We start from the raw sequence: 26,289 nt of genomic DNA on the forward strand, positions 1-26,289 counted from the left end.
TCAGGCAACTGGTATTATTTTAAAAGGGAAAATCTATATCCTTCTTAGTTTAGGTTCCCTTTAAGCAATACCGGTTTCCTGGCTGTCCTGCTAATCCTGGGAGGTGGGTGTCAGGCACTAGGTGGGAGAGTGTGTACGCAGCGTGACCAAGCGTCATCCAGACGCGAAACGGCCGTCGCTCTCCCACCTAGTGCCTGACACCCACCTCCCAACTGCACAGCCTGCCTCACGCCGAGGGACACGTAAGCTACATCCAGCGTGTTTTCCACAAGTATGATTGATTGAATATATCAAGAAAAGTTTGTACTGCAAATGTGAATTGTCACTATTTTTACCAATACAAATTGTTTTGCAAGACGGAAGGTGCACGGACATTTTGCTTTTTCTTGTTTCCAAAAACTGGTATTGTTTGACAGGACATTTCTCATGTCAGTTGTCCTTTAAGTGCAAGTGACTGGCAGCCACAGGAGGTAAGTAGGAGACAAACTATGTCCCTAGATACTCCTGTACCCAAAAACAGCTGCTACAACAGCAACAACAATACACCCACATACACAAAGAGTCCTGCAGTCGCTCTTCACAGATGTAACCATAATAGTGAAATAATCTTAACACTTTTTTTGGTACTTACGTATTATCCCATATGGAAAGTTTGGCAGCTTTTTGCTAAAGTTCTGTTTGATCCCCTAGCCAGATCTAACCATTTTTGGCAAGCTGAAAGTCCCGGCTTTCCTTTGCACTGAGTCCCGAGTCAGTGCAATGCCCCATTCCCAACTTAAGGGAAGGGTGGGGGGGTTGGAGGACGAGTGTCTGCTGCACTTTGCTGCAGAGATCACAGTGGAATTGAGTCTCCTGCGAGAGACAGAGGAGACGAGGGTGCCTAGCTGCGCTGCTCCTTTATCTGTAATGAGAGACATAAGTTTTGAAGACACAGATTTATGCTGTGAAGGAAGAAGACCACCCGGGTGTGCTGCTTATCATCATGTCGGGTTCCTCCCGTACTTCTGTAATTGCACTTTCTGCAGCCAAGTTCTGGGGACACCCCTCCTTCAAAACCCCATAACTTGGGAACTGAGCATCATACCGACTCGGGACCCGGTGCAACCGAAAGCCGGAACTTTCAGATATCTAAAAATGGTCAGATCTATCTGGGGGAGCAAACAGAACTTTAACAAAAAGCTGCCAGACTTTCCAGATGGGATAATACACAAGTACCCTTTAAAAAAAAATAAAAAATTACAGGGTTAATTTAAAACCATGTTTTGTAAAGTGATGGTCCATGGATTTTCCAGTCAGTACTTCAGTAGAATTTTTTCTGCCGTCTCAATTGTGAGCGAGAGTAACTACTAATGGTGTTGTGTAATACTTTATGGTATTGTCATTAGGATTGTATATTATTAGATAAAGCCAGATCCCACCAAGCTGATGCGTGAGGTAATCTGTAGAGCTGGGTGCAGAGCTGGCGATGGAAGACAAGAGACAGGTCAGCTTTATTTGGTGCATAGCTTCATACATTGCATAGAGCAGGTAGTAAGTGAAGAAGGTGATCAGCAAGCGGAGGTCCACTTTATGACCCGGGGGAAGAGTTATATGTCTTGCAAGGCTCCCCCAGCCCCATTACCAGCCAGGACGCCAGTCACAAAGTTTAAGGCCACACGTCATTGGAGAGGTCAGTACGCTACACATAAAAATGTCACTAACATCATTCATGGACGACTGCATTAAAGAGACACTGTAACGTCAAAAAGATCCCCTGGGGGGTACTCACCTCGGGTGGGGGAAGCCTCCGGATCCTAATGAGGCTTCCCATGCCGTCCTCTGTCCCATGGGGGTCTCGCTGCAGCCCTCCGAACAGCCGGCGACAGACCCGACTATATTCAATATTTACCTTTGCTGGCTCCAGCGGGGGCGCTGTGGCTGCTCTCGGCTCCGAACTACACGGAAATACCCGATCTCCGTCGGGTCCGCTCTACTGCACAGGCGCCGGAAACTTGCGCCTGCGCAGTAGAGCAGACCCGACGGCGATCGGGTATTTCCGCCTACTTCGGAGCCGACAGCCGTCAGAGCGCCTGCGCAGGAGCCAGGAAGGTAAATATTGACGTCATCTTGTACGGAGGGCTGCAGCGAGACCCCTGAGGGACGGAGGACGGCGTGGGAAGCCTCATTAGGATCCGGAGGCTTCCCTCACCCGAGGTGAGTACCCCCCAGGGGATCTTTTGATGTTACAGATCCTCTTTAAGGAAATGTGTCACACAAGGGCGGAGTAGTGCGGAGCAATACAATATTTCTCAACACACAGAGAACTTTCACACATCACAACACAGTACTGACAACTGCCGTAGCTCCGTACCTCGTCATTTGTATTGCAATACTACCTGGTGAAATAGCAGCTCCTTTGTTGGAAACTTACTGTCTGAAATGGACCAAACCATTCAGCATTTCTACAGGCACAGGTCTTCTATGGGGCAGTCTGAAAGTGGTTGACCAACCTTCTGCTCTTACTGGTCCACCATCTCCAGACTAAAGTATAATGTATGTGGCCATAGTCACACTCAGCCCAAAACACGATGAGTGGTTTGAGAGTCATTCTGCATTTAGAAGGTCTTGTAGCTCCACAAGAGAAGACTTTGGCAACGTACAGTGCCGGAAGCTTGCTGACGGCAGAAGAGAGCCAAGAACTGACACCATCAGTGATCCAAGGCTCTTCAGTGCTCTATCATTGGCCTGGAGGTGGGGCGGGTCCTTCCTTAAAGGAATTCTATCGAAGAATGTATTTTTTGTGGCAGCATTGGTAAGGGATGTAAAAGCATTATAAATAAAGGACTCTACATATACTTTTGTCATGTAATGCTTTTTTAGTCAATAAACCTGTTTTACAGTTTCCTATAGATAGCAGTGGACAGAGGAATAGTCCACTTTTGTAGGTGCCGACGCTGAGGGTAAAAATGTGTTAAAGCTTCCCCCCACTCCACACACACACACACACTCACTCACACGTAACTCATGGGGCTGCTGTAGAATGTACTCATATGCCTGCCAATGTAACAAGAGCTGATAGCTTCTCTTCCCTTCTCGCCCTCCTGTCATGTGTATGTCTGCTAATATGCCCATCAATAGGCTGTAACAGGAGCCGAGAGCGTCTCCCTCTTATCTCGCTCCTGTCATAAATTTCTCTGAACACAGTGTGTCTGCCCTGTCATCGGAGGTATGCGGTTGCTATGCAATGGCAAACTAGGAAAAGGGGAGCAGAAACATTCCATTCTGCAGAGCAATTTGAACATGTTTTAGTACAGATGATGCGCTGCAGAATGGGACGCTTCTGCCCTCCTTTGCATTAGTTTGCTTTTGCATAACCACAGCACACAATAACGGGGCAGACTCAGTGCGCGCACAGAAAGTGCAGGACTGGAGCGAGAGAAGGGAGATAGCTCTCCCTCCTCTTACATACTATTGCTGGGCACAATAGCAATTTCTGCAGCTGCCACCTCAATTAGAACTTGCATTGAGGAGGGGTGGGCTGCATAATAGGAGCGAGAGAGGTTGTCTCTCCTTCCTCAAACCTAACTGCGTGTTGGGTGAGGGGGCGGAGCCAGGAAATACACTGTGCCGCTCAGATTACAGAGATACATCAGCGGCATCCCCTAGGAATGTGGACAGTTCCTCTGCCCCGACGCCGTCAGTTAATCCAGAGTACCCTGACGTGCAGGTACCTGGTATGTAAAAAGCATTATATAACAAAAATATATGCTGAGTCCTTTATTAAAAATGCTTTTACATCCATTACTAATGTTAGCACAAAAATGATTTATTTAATACTATTCCTTTAAGGCACTCTGTTGATGTAGTTTCCAGGATGTGTGGACCTCAGATGCACAAAAAGATTCTTGAATGTTATTAGTAAACTATTTAGTGTTTCTCAGCTCTGTAGTGACATTAATGAACTGCTCCGGTGCTGGGGCCCCAGTCCAGCGGGATGGACGGCTCTGCATTAAACGTTCTGGGGTCTAGGGTTATGACCTCCCATATAGTATCAGTCAGTGGATCAATACTGGATTCTGTAAAACACAATAACTGTAAATCCCTGAAATTTATCAACACTGGAACTTGTGTAGTGCATTTTCCTTCATTATCGATCAATAGTCTATGCTGAGATGTCTTACAATGTTAGTCAGCGAGAAGAGAGTCCTTCACCTATAAAAATTACTGCTTGCAGGCTCTGCTAAATTATCAGAGCTTCTTCAGTAGATCCTCCTCTAGAGCGGCTCCACTTATCTCTGATTTCAGCACTGTGAGAGCCCCGTTCATCATGGCATCTAGTGCCAGCCTAGGGTAGTAATTCCAGAAGATCCTTTCATTATCCATATCTGTTCACTTGCCCACAAATTCACCTCCAGCCATGTTCATCCAGAACTGGGGATCCTCTGCCTCCATGGAGACAACTTCCTTCTGTGGCACTTCTGTAGAGGGGACTTCCTCCGATACTTCCCCCTCCGTGTAACAAACCTGTACAGCCGTCCTGCAGATTGCCATAGCTTGACTCTCTTTGCAGGACATCTCCTCTTTCTTCTCATCCGTGAAGGGAATCCCCTCTGCTTCTCTGTAAGGAACTTGTACCCCCTTTACAGTGTGAACCACATCTACCCTTTCTCTGCCGGGTAAGTCCTCTTTCTGCTCCCCTATGTAGGGGAATGCCTCTGTCACTTCTTCTAGCTCCCCATAGAGAACCTGTACTGCCCTCAAAGTCGGGACAACATCTTTTCTAGAAAGGACCTCTTTCCAATCATTGCTAGGGATCTTTACTTTCTGCTTCTTTATGTAGGAGTCCTCATCTGCATCTTCTTCTGACTTACTGCAAGGATCCTGTACTATCCTCTTGCAGAGGAGCAACTCCTGCTTCTCCCTACACAGGGCCATCAGTTCCTGCCTGTGGAGGATCTCCTCCTTTTGCTCAACCTCCTTTTGATCTTCCATCTCCCTCTGGGAGAAATCCCCTGACTCCTTGAAGTAGCCACATTCCATTTCTAGGGAGGGGATGTCTTCTTCTGAGGAACAATTTTCTGCTGCACATACACCCGTATCTGCTCTAATTCCATAGTCTTCTGTCTGGGGTGCTTCCATACTACTCTCTTCAGTCTGGACTCCATCTTCTCCTTCGGGGTACATTCTACCTTCCCTTATCTCATCTTCAGAATTAGAGTCCTGCCTTTCACCTCCTACCCCATGTATGACTGTGGCCGTCGCCAGCTGGTGGCACAGGGGGCAGGTGTCCTGGACATAAAGCCACTTCTTCAGGCAGTCCGCATGGAAGAAGTGTCCACAGGAAGTGATGACAGCAACCAACATATCCTGCCGGGACACAAACATACATTTTACTGCTAAATAGGGAAACAAAGTATAATAAAACATATGAGATACAACCATCTCCCTGACTTCTGACTAATGGTGGCCATACATGGTACAATTTTTTCATCCAATCTTACCAATTCTATGTAATATAAGGGAACTGCCTAAATTATCCTTTCAGTATATTCACTTAATTTACCCTTATACTACACTAGCTGGACGCCCAGCGTTGCCCTGGTATGTATTTGGCTAGTGTGGCTCCGCCCACTTTTTCTAACCCTAACACACAATTACTCAATGACCAAGATTGTGAGCTTTGCTGTCTTTGGCATCAACCATTTGCATTGAAATGAAATAAATCTGATTGGCTGTGCCTCCACCCCCTTTGCCGAATTTGAACCCCAGTCACTCAATGACCAACTGTACCAGGTTTGAGGCTTGTGCCATTAACAGAGCAAGTATGGCAGCAATTAAATATTCCCCTTGAAAATCAATAGGTGAATTTTGATTGGCTTTTGTAGGCTCCACCCACTTTTCTGAATATGAATCCCAGTCACCCATTGACCAATTGTGCAAAGTTTGAGAACCCTGCCATTAACAGTGTAAGAATGGCTGCAGTTTACATTTTCTCAGTGAAATTTATATTTGTCTCCACCCACTGATGTCCCGGCGTTGCCCGGGTATGTATTTGGCTGGTGTTGGCTGTGCCCACTTTTTCTAACCCTAACACACATTCACGATCATTCATAAAGCATTCCCGCATGCAATAATGCTGAAAACAGCTGACTTTACAGAGCACTTAGCAAAATGTCAATTCATAAAACCTGTTACCACATGAAAAGCTCAAATTACCGAGCAGTGAGATAAACTACCACCTTGTGCGGTGATTATCCAAACACATGTCATTAAATGTCAATTCATAAAGATTAGAGCAGGCGGTATTGGGACGGAGAATACCGCTTGCTTGGAAGAGGCGATAAGCATGCGGATAAGAGCAAAGTTAATGGGGACAGATCTCCCAGGCAGCAGCGGTGAGAGCAGAACAAACAAGGCTTTCCAGAATACCCCAGACTGTGTTTTTTAACCTCTTGGGTACCTGTTTTCATATGTGTTCTGCATGTGTAACACGTTTTGAAGTTCTTCTAAGCTGTGGCAATTAAATAAATAGATTGTTTAGAAAGACTAATAGACAGATTCAGCGCAGATTCAGGGCAAACAGAGGCAGTTTAAAGAAAAAAAAAAATGCACATCTAAAGGGAAGCTGGGGATGCCTCTTTTATTGTAACGCTGTCTCTGCAGGGAGAAAATATAACAACTCAGGCAGCTTCTCATGTTACCGGCAGCCTTAGTTCCGGTAAATACCAAACTACTATCTTAAGTGTAAACATTTTTAGGAATTAGCACACAGAAGTCTAAAATACCGAATGCGGTATTTTCAGGTCCGGATTTTTTTACCGAACACACTTTTATGAATGATGGCCAATTACTCAATGACCAAGCTTGTGAGCATTGAGGTCTTTGGCATCAATAGTTTGCATTGAAATGAAACAAATTTGATTGGCTCTTTATGGCTCCACCCCCTTTTCTGAATTTGAACCCCTGTCACCCAGTGACCAACTGTGCAAAGTTTGAAAACCCTACCATTACCAGTGTAAGAATGGCTGCAGTTTACATATTCCCCTTGAAATTTGCATTTGTCTCCGCCCACTGATGTCCCAGCATTGCCTGGATATGTATGTATTTGGCTGGTGTTGGCTGCACACACTTTTTCTAACCCTAACACACAGTTACTTGATTACTCAACGACCTAGTTTGTAAGCTTTTCAGTCTTTAGCATCAAACATTTGCATTAAAATGAAGAAAAATCAGACTGGCTGTTTGTAGCTCCACCCCGTTTCTGAATTTGAACCCCAGTCACCCAATGATCAAATGTACCAGGTTTGAGGCTTGTGCCATTAACAGTGCAAGAATGGCAGCAATGAAATATTCCCCTGAAAAATCAATGTGTGAATTTTGATTGGCTTTAGTAGGCTCCGCCCACTTTTGTGAATATTAATCCCAGTCACCCAGTGACCAGCTGTGCAGTTTGAGAACCCTACCATTAACAGTGTAAGAATGGCTGCTGTTTACATTTTCCCATTGAAATTTGTATTTGATCCACCCACTGTTGACCCAGCGTTGCCCGAGTATGTATTTGGCTGGTGTTGGTTGCAGACACTTTTTTCTAACCCTCACACACAATTACTCAATGACCAAGTTTGTGAGGTTTGTGAGATTTGCAGTCTTTGGCATCAATAATTTGCATTGAAATGAAACAAATGCCGTTTGTGGCTCCACCCCCTTTCTGAGTTTAAATCCTTAGTCACCCAGTGACCAACTGTACCAAGTTTGAGGCTTGTGCCATTAACAGTGCAAGAATGGCAGCAATTAAATATTTCCCTTAAAAATCAATAGGTGGATTTTGATTGGCTTTTGTAGGCTCCACCCACCTTTCTGAATATTAATCCCAGTCACCCAGTGACCATCTGTGCAAAGTTTGAGAACCCTGCCATTAACAGTGTAAGAATGGCTGCTGTTTACATTTTCCCAGTGAAATTTGTATTTGTCACCGCCCACTTTTTGGTTAAAGCAGTAGGATCAGCCATACTATGCCAGGGAAAAAAACACATATATAACTAGATAAATACTTGATCTATTTACATAACACATGTATTCTACTGTCCACGTTTTGATTTCAATGAATGTTATATAGTAAATGACGAGAATTCTGTTCCTGGTGGGGGCCATGTCTGTTGCCCACAGTTAAAGAGAACCCGAGGTGGCTTTGTATAACGTTAGTGGGGCACAGAGGCTGGTTGGGCACACTAACACCAGCCTCTGTTGCCCCATCGTGTGTGTCAAAGACCCCCCTGCTCGCCGCTATCCTCCCCGCAGTGCTGGCGACACGCAGCGCGTCGCCAGCACAATGTTTACCCTAGCGCTGTCTGTCAGCGCCGCTCCCCCGCCTCCTCCGCATCGCCGCTACCCGCCCTCGTCCCTTCCCTCCAATCAGCGTGAGGGAAGGGACGAGGGCGGGTAGCGGCGATGCGGAGGAGGCGGCGGAGCGGCGCTGACAGACAGCGCTAGGGTAAACATTGTGCTGGCGACACGCTGCGTGTCGCCAGCATTGCGGGGGTATAGCGGCGAGCAGGGGGGTCTTTGACACACACGATGGGGCAACAGAGGCTGGTGTTAGTGTGCCCAACCAGCCTCTGTGCCCCACTAACGTTATACAAAGCCACCTCGGGTTCTCTTTAAGGCTAACTCGTGATGTCATTTCTGCCCTCTACTTTTTTTCTTGTCCCCTCCAATCGCTGAGTCGCCTCAACCTTGCTTGTAAACACAAGTGAGTAGGGGATTAGGTTTCAGATAAGCAGCTGGCAGGGAAATAAAGGGAAGAGGAGGAATAGATTATAGATAAAAAGAACCCCCAGCCTGCAATTATTTGGCACGACTACTAAAGGGCCAGTGCTCCTTATGTGATAACTCCAAATCATAACAGCAGAAAAAGTTTTGAAAGTTTTGAATGCAGGATTAGCATCTTTATCACTTAATACACTCAGACCAGTTGCTGTTGAAATTTGATTTTTATGGTGACGATACCGCTTTAAGGGAATAAAAAGTATCCTATATGTTATTCCAGGTAATGTACTATGTGTGTGCCAAATTTCATTCAAAACTGTCCAGCCATTTTTGTGTGCTCGAGTAACAAACATGCAAACTTTCCCATCCTACTAATATAATAAATGGGAAAGTTCAGATGTTTGTTACTTGATCACGCAACAAAAATGGCTGAACGGATTTGAATGAAATTTGGCACACACATAGTACATTACCTGAAATAAAGTATAGGATACTTTTTATTCCCATAACCAAAAATGGGGCGGAGACAAATACAAATTTCACTGAGAAAATGTAAACTGCAGCCATTCTTACACTGTTAATTGTAGAGTTCTCAAACTGCACAATTGGTCACTGGGTGACTGGGATTAATATTCAGAAAGGTGGGTGGAGCGTACAAAAGCCAATCAAAATCCACCTATTGATTTTTAAGGGAAATATTTAATTTATGACATTCTTGCACTGTTATTGGCACAAGCCTCTTGCACGGTTAATTAACTGTACCTGGTACACTTGGCCATTGGATGATTTGGGTTCAAATTCAGAAAAGGGGTGGAGCCACAGCCAATCAGATTTATTTTATTTTAATGCAAATTATTGATGCCAAAAGACCGCAAAGCTCACAAACTTGGTCATTAAGTAATTGTGTGTTAGGGTTAGGAAAAGGGGGTGGGGCCAACACCAGCCAAATACATACCCGGGCAACGCAGGGCGTCAAGCTAGTTTATAATATTAGTAGGATAGAAATGGTAAGATTGTATGAAAAAAATGTACCATGTATGGCCACTATAAGATTTCACAAGGGAAAAAGAATTCTGGGTAAATTACATTCTTATTTATCATTCCTGATTTTGCATACTTGAGGCTGAGCTTAGAAATCATCTGCGTACCTTTCCTGCACCAGAACATGGACCTGTGGACAGTACTGCAATCATCAGCTTTAGGTCTCACAACCATGGCAGGCTCCATTTAGCATGTGAAGCGCCACAAAAGAGACTTCAGGTTTGATAAAATTATGCGGTATGGGGGGCTTCATCATTGGGTAGGCCAGGGCTGGTGAGTAGTGTGCAGGCGCTGGCCGACGATGCGGGTCGTTGGTTGTGCGCCGCGGACCGGAAACGCACTGCACGTGCACACTATTACCTGCTCACCAACCCTGGCCTACCCGGGTGTAGCTTCGGGCGGCCTTTACAAGATAGCGGCAGGGGACTGAGAAGATTGGGGGGAGCAGTGGACAGCAGGATCGCTTGCTGCACATGCCTGCTCACCCCGTTTTGAAAATTCAGTTAAAACTAAGGCATCCTTTAAGTTACAGGGTCCATAGTTATGTTTTGGAGAAACAGAAACACCTGGAGCAGTTGTAGTGACCAAAAGATTTTTTAAGTTCCTATTGGCCCTTCCCCCAAAATTCTGCTGGTTCTGGATTTCTAATACCTCTCTGTGCCCCCTGTAACATCTCTTAGGTATGTCCCATCATACAATCATATCCAATCCATACTAGAAATAATTGGTGAATGCTTATTTTCTGACTGTGTAGCACATACATTGCAAACAACACACAGATTTTCACTGGGTAATATCCTAATTGTAACAATGTGCACCAGAACTCTGAAAATTAGCCTCCTTATGGCCCATCTCTAATCCAGACCTTCATGCATAACCCAGACACCCCTTTCCTTGCTATGTGGTTCTTGGAGGCCTCACCTGGAAGCAGATGGAGCAGACATCGTCGTGGGCCCTGAGCTGCTCCTCCGTGGCTGAAGGCAGGTGGCTGATCTTCCTGGCCACCTCTCTCCGCTGCAGGAAGCTACTCAAGTCGTACTGCCCTCTCAGCCATAGGTTGAAGTAAGAGTGGACCATGATGCCCGACACACCCATCCAGTTCCACTCCCCGAAGTAAGACTCCCAGCTGCCATAGACCACCACGCACACCACCACCAGCACCTCCAGCACCCGACTGATGGCGTTCACCCCATTAATGATCTCATCCATCCGCTCCACCTGACTGTCCTGGAGGAGCTTGATCATAAAGAGAGAGTAGATGAAGAGGGTGCCCAGGACCTGGGGAGACACAAAGACGTGGTGATGAGGAGAAGATGAAACAGAGAAATGTCCCACAGAGTAAGCAACTGAATTCTGTGGAAAACATGAACTCTGTGTCCCAACATACATGCTTGTTGTACTTCAGAGGGTAAAAAGTTCTTAGGAACCCACAATAGTGTGTTTGCAGTTCCAAAATTACTGGTTTCAACTTTTTTTTTTTTTTAACTGTGTATCAAAGATACAAAACTTCAATAAAACTAGATCAATCAATCTCCATGATTATGGTCTGAAAAATACGTAAACAATGTTGTCTGAAAAATATGCTATATCAATTCAAATATTTATTATGTGGCCTTCATGGAGAACCAGATGCCTCTGAATCAGTTGGATTTATGAATAGTCATGAAGACAGATTGATTATCAAGTTTTACTGAAGTTTTATATCTTTGATACACAGTAAAAAAAAAAAAAAAAAAAGCTGAAACCAGTAATTTTGGACAGCAAACACACGTTTGTGGTTTCCTAAGAACTTTTTTATCCTCTTAAAGTGTACCTGAGATGGTACATTGGGCCTTATTTATACTTATCTGTGGCTTACCTCAGCCCCATGAGGACCATGGCCTCCCTCTCCGTCCTCTTTGGACCCTCCGTTCTGGCGCTATGACTCCCTCAAGAATGGAGGGGCCTAAGAAGATGGTGAGGGAGGCCACAGTTCTCATGGGGCTGGAGGAAGCCCCAGGCAGTGTAGGACTGGGAGGTGGAAAAGCTGAGGAAATCCACCTGCTGGCCAAGCAGCAGTAACCCTGTGTTATCACTCCCAATAGAAACCTGCAGCAAGTCTACACTGTGAGCAGCAACACCTGATTACTGCTGCTTGGCCAGCAAGTGGATTTCCTCAGCTCTTCCAGCTCACAGTCCGACACTGGCCCCAGGTAAGTATTAATACACACTATTTTAAAATCTCAGGTTTGCTTTAAGTACAAGTATTGCGCAGAGTGTGGTGAACTACTCTATTGAGGATGATCATTAGCTTTTGTCTGTAAAGACTTACTCCCAACTATTATCCCAACATACATGCCTTATAATGAAAGGTTTCCATAAATTCCTATACATCGCAGAGTGGATGGCTGGGAAGACTGACACTCACCCTAAGCACAGAACGCACTTCTTCCCTGGCCTGGAATCTGTACTGTACTATACAGTCAAAACAATGGTTGCTCAATACTTAGAATAGGGTTGCCTACACACACAAGAACTGTCACCCGCAGTTCTAGGAACATGGAAAACTAGAAGAATATACACAGCCGGGTAGTGATGAACGATTCGGATCTTTGATCCAGATATTTTTTGAGTCAAATCATCCGGATCATCCAAACGAACGATTCGGTTCACAAAGGGGGTGGAGCCAGGAGCCCCCCCCCCCCTCTCAGCAGGCAGTGGGGTCCTGGAAGCAGAGCAGAGATGGATCGCTTTGTTGGAGGGGAGCCAGGCTTGCAGGGACAGGTAGAAGAGAGAAGGGGACATGGGTGCCACTGCCAGATATGTGTAGAGCACACGTACTGGCTGTAATGTGCTGCTGATTTTAGGCTGTCTGTTCTGTAGTTTTGGCTCAGAAGCACAGCTCAGTAACTTTGCAGACAGTGTGCTGGGCTAGAATGATAGGGCAGGCACTGTGATTGCTGTGCAATATGATCCTCCTGCACTCTGCTCTAAACAGCTGCACTTAAAAGGGATACTGTAGGGGGGTCGGGGGAAAAGGAGTTGAACTTACCCTGGGCTTCTAATGGTCCCCCGCAGACATCCTGTGTCTGCGCAGCCACTCACCGATGCTCCGGCCCCGCCTTTCAGACTTTAAAGTCTGAAAACCACTGCGCCTGCATTGCCCTGTCCTCGCTCCTGCTGATGTCACCAGGAGCGTACTGCACAGGCCCAGTATGGTCTGTGCCTGCGCAGTGCGCTCCTGGTGACGTCAGCAGGAGTGAGGACACGGTAACGCAGGCGCAGTGGTTTTCAGACTTTAAAGTCTGAAATTCCAGAGGTGAACTGGAGGCGAGGCCAGAGCATCGGTGAGTGGCTGCGCGGGAACAGGACCTCTGCAGGGGACCATTAGAAACCCCTGGTAAGTTCAACTAATTTTCCCCCGACCCCCCTACAGTATTCCTTTAACTTCTCCCTAAATTTATGATGAGTGTTCGAGGTGAGAAAAGGACACATTGGGGAATGCTTTCTTTCACTGTGAGACGTTTGCATTCAAAGTATACAGATGAACACATAGGTGAAATATATTTAAAGCATATGATTGCAACATGTGGGTAATGTGTGCAAAAAAACATGTTTGCTCTCTGCTCACCCCTCTTCGTCCACCTCCTCCCTTCTCTGTCCACTCCCTGCCCTTCTCTGTCCATCTTCTCCCCTTCTCTGTCTGTCCACCCCCTCCCCTTCTCTGTCCACTGCAGGGAAAGTCCTGTCCTGCTAGTCATTTCACCCCCAGAATGCTTCCCTAGTAAAATGATTCGAAGATTCGGTTCAAAGATCCGGATCTTTTCAATGATCCGATTTGAATCATCCGAATCATTGAACAGATCCAGACTTCCCATCTCTACAGCCGGGACAAGGTCCTCCAGTACCCAAGGCTGAGACATCAAAGTGCGCCCCTCCATCCCTCCCACCCCAGCTGTCACACGCTGATTGCTATTAGACTAAGAGGCTCCCCTGCGCCTCCAACACCTTAATCTCTAGTAATCTTGCTTGCAGTCACTGCCATGTATCCCCTTTTCTAATTTCTCTCTGCTTCAAACACAATAGGGGAATGATAGCTGAGCGAGTTGTACGCCCCCTCCTACACTGCGCCCCAAGGCTAGAGCCTCTCTCACCTCTGCCTTGGCCCGGCTCTGAGAATATAGTTACAGCAGCTCCCTGGTGGTCATCTGTTTATCCTCTGACAACCTTGCTCATCAGTGCCGTCCTCTCTGGCAGCCAGTTAGGTCACTTAGTAATGGCACTGAACATGTCCAAATCCCAACAACAGCCCCACCCATTGGATAGGCTTCCAATCACAAGGGATACATGGCTATGGCCTTGTCAGCTGCTGGCCCCACCCCCACGATGGGAGCCTCTTCACTGCGGGGTGGAGGTGGTATTGTCTTCTAGTGGAGAATGATTGTGAGGAGACCGCCTAATGTTAAAGAGGAACTCCAGTGAAAATAATGTAGTAAAAAAAGTGCTTCATTTTTTACCATAATTATGTATAAATGATTTAGTCAGTGTTTGCTCATTGTAAAATCTTTCCTCTCCCAGATTCACATTCTGACATTTATTACATGGTGACATTGTTACTGTGGGCAGGTTATGTAGCTGCTGCTAGCTGTTTTGGCTGTTAGAGACAGCTGTAAACAGCTAATTCCTGTCTGTGAACATTGTTACATTGTGGCAGTTTGCCCAGAGTACCGCGGTACTCAGAGCTTCTTGTGGGAGGGGTTTCAGCACAAAATCAGTCATACAGCGCCCCCTGATGGTTTGTTTGTGAAAATCATATTTCTCATGTAAAAGGGGGTATCAGCTACTGATTGGGATAAAGTTCAATTCTAGGTTGGACTTTCTCTTTAACGATGAAGATCTTGGGACCCGAGCAGAAGATATAAGTTGCGTTTGGGTTTACTAAATGCAGCAGGCAGAGTAAGGCTGATCTATAGGGAGGTGAGCAAACAGGGACCTGTTGGATACCTGAAAGAGGCGAGTGGACACGGACGGGTCAAAGCAGGTTATGTTGGCGAGTGGCGCTGAGCGCCGTCATAGCAGCAATGCTATGATGTGCAACCTGCATATCAGTAATTCGGGGCTCTGGCGGCTGCTGGACCCTAAATTACATCTCCCTCTGAATTGCGACAACTCGGAGGGGAATAGTTTTTAACACCGCCTCAGAGTTTGGCGGCAGCAGGGAGAGCCGTCAATCGGCTCTCCTCACGTTGAACTGAGCGGCGCCCAATTGACGGGTTGCATGCCTGTAGGTAAGTGAGCAGACAGGGACGGGTTGGATACCTGCAGAGAGGTGAGCAGACAGCTGGACACCAGGATCAGCAACCAGAAGTCCATGGGGAAAAAGTAGACGATCTTGTAGGCCATGAAGCTGGGAAACGCCAACAGGAAGAGGCAGACGCTGAGGCCGCGCCCATGTTTCCACACATTTCTGCAAAGTGGAACAAACCCAACACATGAGAATATAAACTACTGTGGAGACAAGGTCACATGACCTGACCATAGTACTAAAGAGAATTGGTCGACAGGGAGTCAGCGCCTCATGACACCATCAAGTGATCTTCAGTATCGCTTACCATAGCTTGAACAAGACGGTCTAACCCATCAGTCTGTGAGGGGAGCAGATGGCTGTCCTTGTGCTCAGCTATAGCCATTTACTATATCTTTGACATAACTACCTATGTTTATATATTCATTTCTAAATACTAAAAATGCTCATTTGGCAATATAAGGCCTGTTCAACTCCAGATTGAAAATAAATCGGTTGAGTGGTGACCAGTTCACTGACCACACCTCAGTATTGGTTTGATGGCTCCTGAAATAACTGGAAAACTGATCACATGCATGGAAAATGTGCTTCTGTCACATACCTGTTCCCAGTGGCGGCCAGCGCCAGCACGATGGGGTCGGCGATCTCAATCATGGACTGCAGGGTGGAGGTGACCACAATAAAGAAGATGAGGCTGAGGAGTGCGGTTCTCTGTAGGATCTTCATGTCCAGGAGACCCATCTGTAGAGACAGCAGCATGAGCATCACCCCTTCTGTCACGCCCCTGTAATGAAACACACAGGATGAGACCACCAGGGGGCAGCAGCTGCAGTAGAGGAACATTGTGCTCTGTAGTGTGCAGTGTAACCTCCTCAGTTGCAGACTTGCAGAAACTCTTCTTTCACTGAGAGGGGCGAGCAGAAGTGGCGATAAGTGCAGATAGATTGGACTGGAGGCAGAAGCTCTGCCTCCCCCGGGCAGCAAAATCTACAACCTGGAAAGTCGTGGATTTTTGCCTCGGGATTTTTAATTGAGAGTTCAGCTGTGACACGCGGTCTCACCTGGGCGTGGCATTTCCATTCTGCATAGCCGCAAAGCCCATCAGGTACAACTTGCAAAGACTCAGGATCCCCAGAGCCAGGTAGGACACGGTGGAAGCCAGTCCCAGGAGGCAATATGGCGTCCCGCAGCACTCCGACACACTGCCAACACACAAAATTCCAGTCATCCATAGGTTTATTTTTACCTTAGTATTTAGAACAAAAAATATTGTAAGCGAGCTATCAGCATGTGATAACATTTGACAGACTAAAGGTGCCCATACACTCGTCAGATTGGCAGCAGATAGATAAGAAATGCATCTGATGATCTGATGTGTTTTTAGAACATTTTTTACCAGGATAGAATTCCAATAGATTTCAGTTTGAAATCTATTGAAATGCGGTCTGGTGGCATTTTTTGCCATCAGATTTCCATTAAGGCCAATGCAAACTGATAAGCAATCTCATCAGATTGACCTAAATTTTCCACCCTGCCAGTTCGATGGAAATCCATCGAAATCGGCCATCGATCGGTCGATTGGCCAACCGATTTGCGATCGATCGGGATCGATCGGTCGGCCGGAAAATCGGCTGAGTGTATGGGCCCCTTAAGGGCCTGTTTCCACTACACGCAGATTGGATGCAGATTGGATGCAGAAAAACTGACTCCAATGAATGCCTATGGGCCTGTTTCCACTAAACGTGATTTTTCTGATGCAGATTTTCCCATAGGCATTCATTGGAGTGAGTTTTCTGCATCCAGAATCTGCGTGTAGTGAAAACAGGCCCTGAAGCAGAGAGCCAATAGGAAGAGCCTCCCCCTCATGCTACTTCCTCCATTGGTGCAGATATACTGCCAGGTGGGAGAAGTTTTCAGTAAATTACCGAACTTCTACCACACATGTGAAAATCTTTATGAATTTGGAAAAAAAAAATCTAAAATACTGAATGCTGTATTTTACTGGCCTGTTCTGTATGTTACCATCTAAACTATATTGTGTTTGAGCGCTACTACAGAGGAAAACAGGTGTGCTATAAACCAGCGGTATGTCCCGGATGAAGGCCCGGCCTCACAAGCGTGGAAAGGAAAGATTTGCTTATTCTACCCATTGTCCTGAAGGGGAGTGCCTTGTGTCAGTGAATTATTGTTCATAGCACTGGGAATGCTTGTGCCTGATTTGATACAGTGGCTTGCAAAAGTATTCGGCCCCCTTGAAGTTTTCCACATTTTGTCACATTACTGCCACAAACATGAATCAATTTTATTGGAATTCCACATGAAAGACCAACACAAAGTGTTGTACACATGAGAAGTGGATCGAAAATCATACATCATTTCAAACATTTTTTTTTACAAATAAATAACTGCAAAGTGGGGTGTGCGTAATTATTCAGCCCCCTTTGATCTGAGTGCAGTCAGTTGCCTGATGAGTGCTAATGACTAAATAGAGTGCACCTGTGTGTAATCTAATGTCAGTACAAATACAGCTGCTCTGTGATGGCCTCAGAGGTTGTCTAAGAGAATATTGGGAGCAACAACACCGTAAAGTTCAAAGAACACATCAGACAGGTCAGGGATAAAGTTATTGAGAAATTTAAAGCAGGCTTAGGCTACAAAAAGATTTCCAAAGCCTTGAACATCCCACAGAGCCCTGTTTACGTGATCATTCAGAAATGGAAAGAGTATGGCACAACTGTAAACCTACCAAGACAAGGCCATCCACCTAAACTCACAGGCCGAACAAGGAGAGCGCTGATCAGAAATACAGTCAAGAGGCGCATGGTGACTCTGGACGAGCTGCGGAGATCTACAGCTCAGGTGGGAGACTCTGTCTATAGGACAACTATTAGTCATGCACTGCACAAAGTTGGCCTTTATGGAAGAGTGGCAAGAAGAAAGCAATTGTTAGCAGAAAAGCATAAGAAGTCCCGTTTGCAGTTTGCCACAAGCCATGTGGGGGACACAGCAACCATGTGGAAGAAGGTGCTCTGGTCAGATGAGACCAAAATTGAACTTTTTAGCCAAAATGCAAAATGCTATGTGTGGCGGAAAACTAACACTGCACATCACTCAGAACACTTCATCCCCACTGTCAGATATGGTGGTGGCAGCATCATGCTCTGGGGGTGCTTCTCTCCAGCAGGGACAGGGAAGCTGGTCAGAGTTGATGGGAAGATGGATGGAGCCAAATACAGGGCAATCTTGGAAGTAAACCTCTTGGAGTCTGCAAAAGACTTGAGACTGGGGCGGAGGTTCACCTTCCAGCAGGACAATGACCCTAAACATAACGCCAGGGCAACAATGAAATGGTTTAAAACAAAACATATCCATGTGTTAGAATGGCCCAGTCAAAGTGCAGATCTAAATCCAATTGGGAATCTGTGGCAAGATCTGAAAACTTCTGTTCACAAACGCTGTCCATCTAATCTGACTGAGCTGGAGCTGTTTTGCAAAGAAGAATGGGCAAAGGTTTCAGCCTCTAGATGTGCAAAGCTGGTAGAGATATACCCTAAAAGACTGGCAGCTGTAATTGCAGCAAAAGGTGGTACTACAAAGTATTGACTCAGGGGGCTGAATAATTACGCACACCCCACTTTGCAGTTATTGATTTGTAAAAAATGTTTGGAATGATGTATGATTTTCATTCCACTTTTCACATGTACACCACTTTGTATTGGTCTTTCACCTGGAGTTCCAATACAATTGATTCATGTTTGTGGCAGTAATGTGACAAAATGTGGAAAACTTCAATACTGAATACTTTTGCAAGCCACTGTAGATGCGAGTTTGTTAGGCCAGTTGAGTGCGCCCTTCAGATGTATTGTTACTGTACAGTTGCACATACCTTCTATTTTAAAGCGGACCTGAACTTAGAACTTCCTCTCTGCTCTAAAAGATATGGTAAGCAACAGCATATCATCATTTAAAAGGCAAACATTTCTTTGTTACAGCTGATACAAATCCTGCAATAAATCTGCAGTGTATCTACTTCCAGCTTTCATGGAAGCAGACATAGGATTAACATCCTGTGTTTTCAAATTAGCTGTTCTGCTGAGGCAGCCAGCTGACACGGCTGCAAGATCAAATGACAATTTGTGATTAGACACAGATAAGGGGGAATTAGGCTAAACTCTCTAAATACATAAAGGGTGCATTTCTCTGTTTTCCTTCTGTCCTGTGCAAGAGTTCAGCTTCACTTAAAGCAGGCAATGCTGTATTTCTCTTTTTGCATTATGGAGAATTTTGTGTTATTTTAGGTCAACTCTCATTCACCATAGTTTATCTAGATATCCCAGTTCTCACAGGGTTTTCTATCATAATCAGAGTCTAGCGCGCTACCATTTTCCTTCCACTAGGTGGTGCTATGTGACCTGCATATTAAAGATCTACATTTATTTATTATTATATTTATAAAGCGCCAACATATTACGCAGCGCTGGACATTAGTTTAGGTTACAGACAATATTTAGGGGTAACATACAGCAATATGACAATACAGGAATACAAGAAAGACCAGATCACACAGCACAGTAGGAGTACAAGGTAATGCTTAGTCACTGGATGGGAGCATGGAGATTAGGCAAGTTAGGTTCACTCAGATGCATAGGATGGGTGCACAGTAATGGAGGTGTATGATCAGGTAGGACACAAAAGGAGGAGGACCCTGCCCAAAGGCTTACAATCTAGAGGGAGAGGTAAGGACACGAAAGGTAGGGGACCAGAGTTCAGCTGTAGGTTTAGAGCACTTGTGAGGGGTGGTAGGCCAGAGTTAAAAGGTGATTTTTGAGGGCCTCCTTGAAGATGTTGAAGGAGGGGGCTGCCCTAATGGGTGAAGGTAGGGAGTTCCATAGTGTTGGAGCAGCTCTTGAGAAGTCTTGGAAGCGTGCACGGGACTGGGTGATGCGGGGGGCGGTCAGGCGAAGTTCATTGGAAGAGCGGAGTGAGCGGCTAGGTGTGTACCTCTGAGTAAGATCGGAAATGTAGGTTGGACAGGTTTTGTGGACAGATTTGTAGGTCAGACACAGTATTTTGAATCTGATTCAGGACTGGATAGGAAGCCAGTGGAGGGATTCCAGGAGGGGAGCCGCCCTGGTGGAGCGATGGTAGGAGTGGATAATTCATGATGGACTGCAGTGGGGCTGTTCGGGTCATAGGGGGACCAGACAGCAGGGCATTGCAGTAGTCGAGGCGGGAAATTATGAGGGCATGGATGAGGAGTTTGGTGGTGGCAGAGGTCAGGAAAGGGCGAATCTTACAGATGTTACGAAGGTGGAAGTTGCAGGACTTTGTGAGGTTTTGGATGTGGGGAGTGAAGGAGAGTGCGGAGTCCAGGGTGACACCCAGACAGCGGGCTTGAGAGGTAGGGCGAATGGTAGTGTGGTTAACAGTGACATGCACATCTGGGAGGTTCGTGGATGGCTGGGGTGGGAAGATCATAAATTCCGTTTTGTCTAGATTTAGTTTCAGGAACCTAGCGGACATCCAGGAGGAGATGGCTGATAGGCAGGAGGAGACCTTGTCCATGGTAGTGGTGGATATGTCAGGGGTGTGGAGGTAGATCTGGGTGTCATCTGCATACAGATGATAGTTAAAACCCATGGAGGAGATAACCTTGCCAATGGAGGATGTGTATAGGGAGAACAGTAGGGGGCCAAGGACCGAGCCTTGTGGGACTCCCACTAAGAGGTGGTTGGGGGTGGACGAGGACTCATTGAAGGTGGTCGTGAAGGAGCGGTTGGAAAAGTAGGATGAAAGCCAGGTCAGGGCGAGATCGTGAATGCCCATGGACTGGAGGGACTAGAGGAGTAGGGGATGATCTACTGTGTCAAAAGCTGCTGAAAGGTCAAGGAGGAGGAGAATGGAGTATTTACCTTTAACGTTAGCTATGGCAAGGTCATTGACCACTTTGGTGAGAGCAGGTTTCGGTTGCGTGGGCAGGCCGAAATCCAGATTGCAGTGGGTCTATCGGTGAGTTGCCTTCTGCATTCTCCTTCATGGAATGAAACCCTTGCTTTCCCACAATGATCAGGAAACGCATAAAGGCTTCAATTCACTAAGATGCGTTCGGAAAAAAATAAAGGTTGGGTAAAATACTGCTTCCGGCGTTTTATGTTTTTTTTTTTTTTTTTTTTTTAAATTCCAGTGTTCTCCCCAGGCTCTTTTAGCCGGGTACACCACCCGGCTAATCTTAGTGAGCACCCGGCTAGTTTTGGTGAGCACCCGGCTGTCGTCGGCTCACCTCCTCTTCCTCCCTCAATGCTGTAAGCAGAATTGCACCAGCCCTGCATCCCCCCGTCATGCCCCACCCGGCTACTTTTCCAAGCCACCCGGTTGGAAAAATAATTCTGGGGAGACCACTGAATTCACTAAGATTTTTGATTTTCACACATGCAGTAATAGTTCAGTAATTTATCAAAACACTGTGTGACAGTTCAGTAACATTGTTACCTCATGCGGTGTTGCATTTGGTATTTAACCACTTGAGGACCACAGTCTTTTCGCCCCTTAAGGACCAGAGCCTTTTTCTCCATTCAGACCACTGCAGCTTTCACGGTTTATTGCTCGGTCATACAACCTACCACCTAAAGGAATTTTACCTCCTTTTCTTGTCACTAATACAGCTTTCTTTTGGTACTATTTGATTGCTGCTGCGAGTTTTACTTTTTATTATATTCATCAAAAAAGACATGAATTTTGTCAAAAAATTGACTTTTTTAACTTGCTGTGCTGACATTTTTCAAATAAAGTCAAATTTCCTATACATTTGAGCGTGAAAGTTATTCTGCTACATGTCTTTGATTAAAAAAAAAAAAACATTCAGTGTATATTTATTGGATTGGGTAAAAGTTATAGCGTTTACAAACTATGGTGCCAAAAGTGAATTTTCCCATTTTCAAGCATTTCTGACTTTTCTGCGCACCTGTCAGGTTTCATGAGGGGCTAAAATTCCAGGATAGTACAAATACCCCCCAAATGACCCCATTTTGGAAAGAAGACATCCCAAAGTATTCAGTGAGAGGCATGGTGAGTTCATAGAAGATTTTATTTTTTGTCACAAGTTAGCGGAAAATGACACTTTGTGACAAAAAAAAAAAAAGTTTCCATTTCTTCTAACTTGCGACAAAAAAAAATGAAATTTGCCACGGACTCACTATGCTCCTCTCTGAATACCTTGAAGTGTCTACTTTCCAAAATGGGGTCATTTGTGGGGTGTGTTCACTGTCCTGGCATTTTGGGGGGTGCCTAATTGTAAGCACCCCTGTAAAGCCTAAAGATGCTCATTGGGCTTTGGGCCCCTTAGCGCAGTTAGGCTGCAAAAAAGTGCCACACATGTGGTATTGCTGTACTCAGGAGAAGTAGTATAATGTGTTTTGGGGTGTATTTTTACACATACACATGCTGGGTGGGGGAAATATCTCCATAAATGACAATTGTTTTATTTTTTTTACACACAATTGTCTATTTATAGAGATATTTCTCCCACTCAGAATGGGTATGTGGAAAAATACACCCCAAAACACATTATACTACTTCTCCTGAGTACGGCGATACCACATGTGTGGCACTTTTTTGCACCCTAACTGCGCTAAGGGGCCCAAAGTCCAATGAGTACCTTTAGGATTTCACAGGTCATTTTGAGAAATTTCGTTTCAAGACTACTCCTCACGGTTTAGGGCCCCTAAAATGACAGGACAGTATAAAAAACCCCACAAATTACCCCATTTTAGAAAGAAGACACCCCAAGGTATTCCGTTAGGAGGATGGTGAGTTCATAGAAGATTTTTTTTTTTTTTTGTCACAAGTTAGCGGAAATTGATTTTAATTGTTTTTTTTCACAAAGTGTCATTTTCCGCTAACTTGTGACAAAAAATAAAATCTTCTATGAACTCACCATACTCCTAACGGAATACCTTGGGGTGTCTTCTTTCTAAAATGGGGTCATTTGTGGGGTTCCTATACTGCCCTGGCATTTTAGGGGCCCTAAACCGTGAGGAGTAGTCTTGAAACCAAATGTCGCAAAATGACCTGTGAAATCCTAAAGGTACTCATTGGACTTTGGGCCCCTTAGCGCACTTAGGGTGCAAAAAAGTGCCACACATGTGGTACCGCCGTACTCAGGAGAAGTAGTATAATGTGTTTTGGGGTGTATTTTTACACATACCCATGCTGCGTGGGAGAAATATCTCTGTAAAGGACACATTTTTGATTTTTTTTTACACACAATTGTCCATTTACAGAGAGATTTCTCCCACCCAGCATGGGTATGTGTAAAAATACACCACAAAACACATTATACTACTTCTCCTGAGTATGGCGATACCACATATGTGACACTTTTTTGCAGCCTAGGTGCGCTAAGGGGCCCAACGTCCTATTCACAGGTCATTTTGAGGCATTTGTTTTCTAGACTACTCCTCACGGTTTAGGACCCCTAAAATGCCAGGGCAGTATAGGAACCCCACAAGTGACCCCATTTTAGAAAGAAGACACCCCAAGGTATTCCGTTATGGGTATGGTGAGTTCATAGAAGATTTTATTTTTTGTCACAAGTTAGTGAAAAATGACACTTTGTGAAAAAAACAATAAAAATCCAATTTCCGCTAACTTTTGACAAAAAATAAAATCTTCTATGAACTCATCATACACCTAACAGAATACCTTGGGGTGTCTTCTTTCTAAAATGGGGTCACTTGTGGGGTTCCTATACTGCCCTGGCATTTTACGGGCCCAAAACTGTGAGTAGTCTGGAAACCAAATTTCTCAAAATGACTGTTCAGGGGTATAAGCATCTGCAAATTTTGATGACAGGTGGTCTATGAGGGGGCAAATTTTGTGGAACCGGTCATAAGCAGGGTGGCCTCTTAGATGACAGGATGTATTGGGCCTGATCTGATGGATAGGAGTGCTAGGGGGGTGACAGGAGGTGATTGATGGGTGTCTCAGGGGGCGGTTAGAGGGGAAAATAGATGCAATCAATGCACTGGGGAGGTGATCGGAAGGGGGTCTGAGGGGGATCTGAGGGTTTGGCCGAGTGATCAGGAGCCCACACGGGGCAAATTAGGGCCTGATCTGATGGGTAGGTGTGCTAGGGGGTGACAGGAGGTGATTGATGGGTGTCTCAAGGTGTGATTAGAGGGGGGAAATAGATGCAAGCAATGCACTAGCGAGGTGATCAGGGCTGGGGTCTGAGGGCGTTCTGAGGTGTGGGCGGGTGATTGGGTGCCCGCAAGGGGCAGATTAGGGTCTAATCTGATGGGTAACAGTGACAGGTGGTGATAGGGGTGATTGATTGGTAATTAGTGGGTGTTTAGAGGAGAGAAGAGATGTAAACACTGCACTTGGGAGGTGATCTCGTGTATAAGACTACTTTTTAACCCTTAAAAATCTGAAAAGTCAGGGGTCGTCTTATACGCCGGGTGTCATTGATGCCGGGTGATACGCCCTATCCTGTTACCGCCTCTTAGATATCACTGCTGAGGACTGTAGTGAAGTGGCGCAGGCGCACATGTGCGATATCTGAAAGGGCAGAGAAGGAAGTAAATAGGTAAAGGGCGGGGCCATAAGGGTGAAAGAGGCGTGTTTTATGGGCACAGCGCAATCTATTCTTCCATATTGCTCTGATAAACAGCGAGACAGGGAGAATTGCAATTCAGATAGCTCAACACTACAACCCTATATATTTTCAGCACCAGGGAGTCAACCAGGCAAAACCCTCATCCACCACACGGTTATTTAAACATGTAAAAAGACAAAACTGGATCTCTACCTGGATTTTAAAGGCCAATTGGATGGTTTATTGCAATACCACAGTGCAGAGCACAATGTTTTGACCCTGAGGTCTTTTTCAAGTGCTTCCACTTAAAAAAGACCTCAGGGTCGAAACGTAGCACTCTGCACTGTGGTATTGCAATAAACCGTCCAATTGGCCTTTAAAATCCAGGTAGAGACAGGGAGAGCTGACCAATCCAACCAGTCAATCGCCTGCATACTGTTATATACTGGGTGCCACATACAGTACAGCACCAGTATCTGTTCATACATTGTACCAGTATATGTTTTTTTAATTTTTATTTGGTGTGCGTTGGAAGAGGAGTAGCCTTATACGGTGAGTATATCCCAAACTCTATATTTTAACTGGAACAGTTGGAGAGGTCGTCTTATATGCCGGAATATACGGTACTACTTAATAATAGGATTATATTATTAACACTTATTTTCCTGAATAGTCTCCCCCTTTTCTCTGCTCTGTTTCCTCCCTTCTGTAACCTTCTGAATGGCTGCTTGTTACCATAGTTACAACAGCTCCAGGCTGGAGACACTGAACATCTCACTTGTGTTACCGCATGTGATAATCTCTGTTAATTCACATTTACGAGGAATTTACAGCTCAAGACGGTAATTTACCTCACTAGTCGGTGGTTTCACTTTCCCATGCAGAAACAGTGGAAGTGAATCAGCTTTTATTGGGCCTTAGTGAATGAAAGTCAAAGCGTTCGTGTCACTAGGAGGCCGCTGGGAGATCACTGGGAGGTCACATGACCTGCATTCTGGAGCCTGCAGAGGAACGCTGCAGTGAGGAGGAGACTAGAGGACCCGGCCCCAGTGGAAAAGGTATTCCGCTGCGCTGCTTATTGGATGATGGGAGAGAGATGCGGGCCCCTTTAGCCCCACCTCCATCATAGGAGTTGCAAGGGCTATAATTACAGCTGACTAAAAATACACACACAGTGCTTTTTGATAGGCGGCTCAAACAGCCGGGCTCCTGAATGACACAGATGTGGAGCTGGTCTGCAGTAGACTGAGTTGTCTCAGGACAGCAAGGAAAGCCATAGACCCTCAAAGGTAGCTGAGATCAAAAGCAGCTGAGCTGAGAGAGACACAGAGAGACTGACAACGCTTGTTGGATGAGGATCGGTAAAGTGACCCTGGATTGGGAAAATAAAAAATAGACAGTTCCCTCAGTAGAGGGAAACATCTGGATGGTCCCAAGGCTTCCTGGATCATCCTTGAGCCTGATATTCCTGCAGATGATCCCTCTGAGCATCCCATCTGTGTACTGAACTGTGCATGCCCAAGAACGGGCCGCACCTGCACAGCAGCACAAGTCACTCCTGCATGGCTTTTTCCTACATACACCAGCAGCTTCATGTGCGAAGAAGAGGGTGTGGTGGGCATGA

At 45.6% G+C, this 26,289-nt stretch overlaps 1 protein-coding gene across 7 annotated transcripts in view; it reads right to left on the reverse strand.

Annotated features, from left to right (window-relative positions):
* Window positions 1-3,352: 3,352 nt before the first annotated feature.
* Window positions 3,353-26,289, reverse strand: part of LOC137562529 (RING finger protein 145-like) — a 39,809-nt gene continuing 16,872 nt past the window's right edge. For all 7 annotated transcript variants that reach the window (XM_068273948.1, XM_068274000.1, XM_068273967.1 and 4 more), the window contains 5 exons: window positions 16,132-16,272; window positions 15,672-15,854; window positions 15,085-15,232; window positions 10,708-11,064; window positions 3,353-5,346 (listed from right to left, as the gene is read on the reverse strand). In XM_068273948.1, coding sequence (XP_068130049.1) covers window positions 4,369-5,346; window positions 10,708-11,064; window positions 15,085-15,232; window positions 15,672-15,854; window positions 16,132-16,272 — 1,807 coding nt within the window. In that variant the 3' untranslated portion in view covers window positions 3,353-4,368. The remainder of the gene's footprint in view (window positions 5,347-10,707; window positions 11,065-15,084; window positions 15,233-15,671; window positions 15,855-16,131; window positions 16,273-26,289) is intronic.

The sequence above is a fragment of the Hyperolius riggenbachi genome, chromosome 1, assembly GCF_040937935.1.
Source record: "Hyperolius riggenbachi isolate aHypRig1 chromosome 1, aHypRig1.pri, whole genome shotgun sequence".
Lineage (NCBI taxonomy): Eukaryota > Metazoa > Chordata > Amphibia > Anura > Hyperoliidae > Hyperolius > Hyperolius riggenbachi.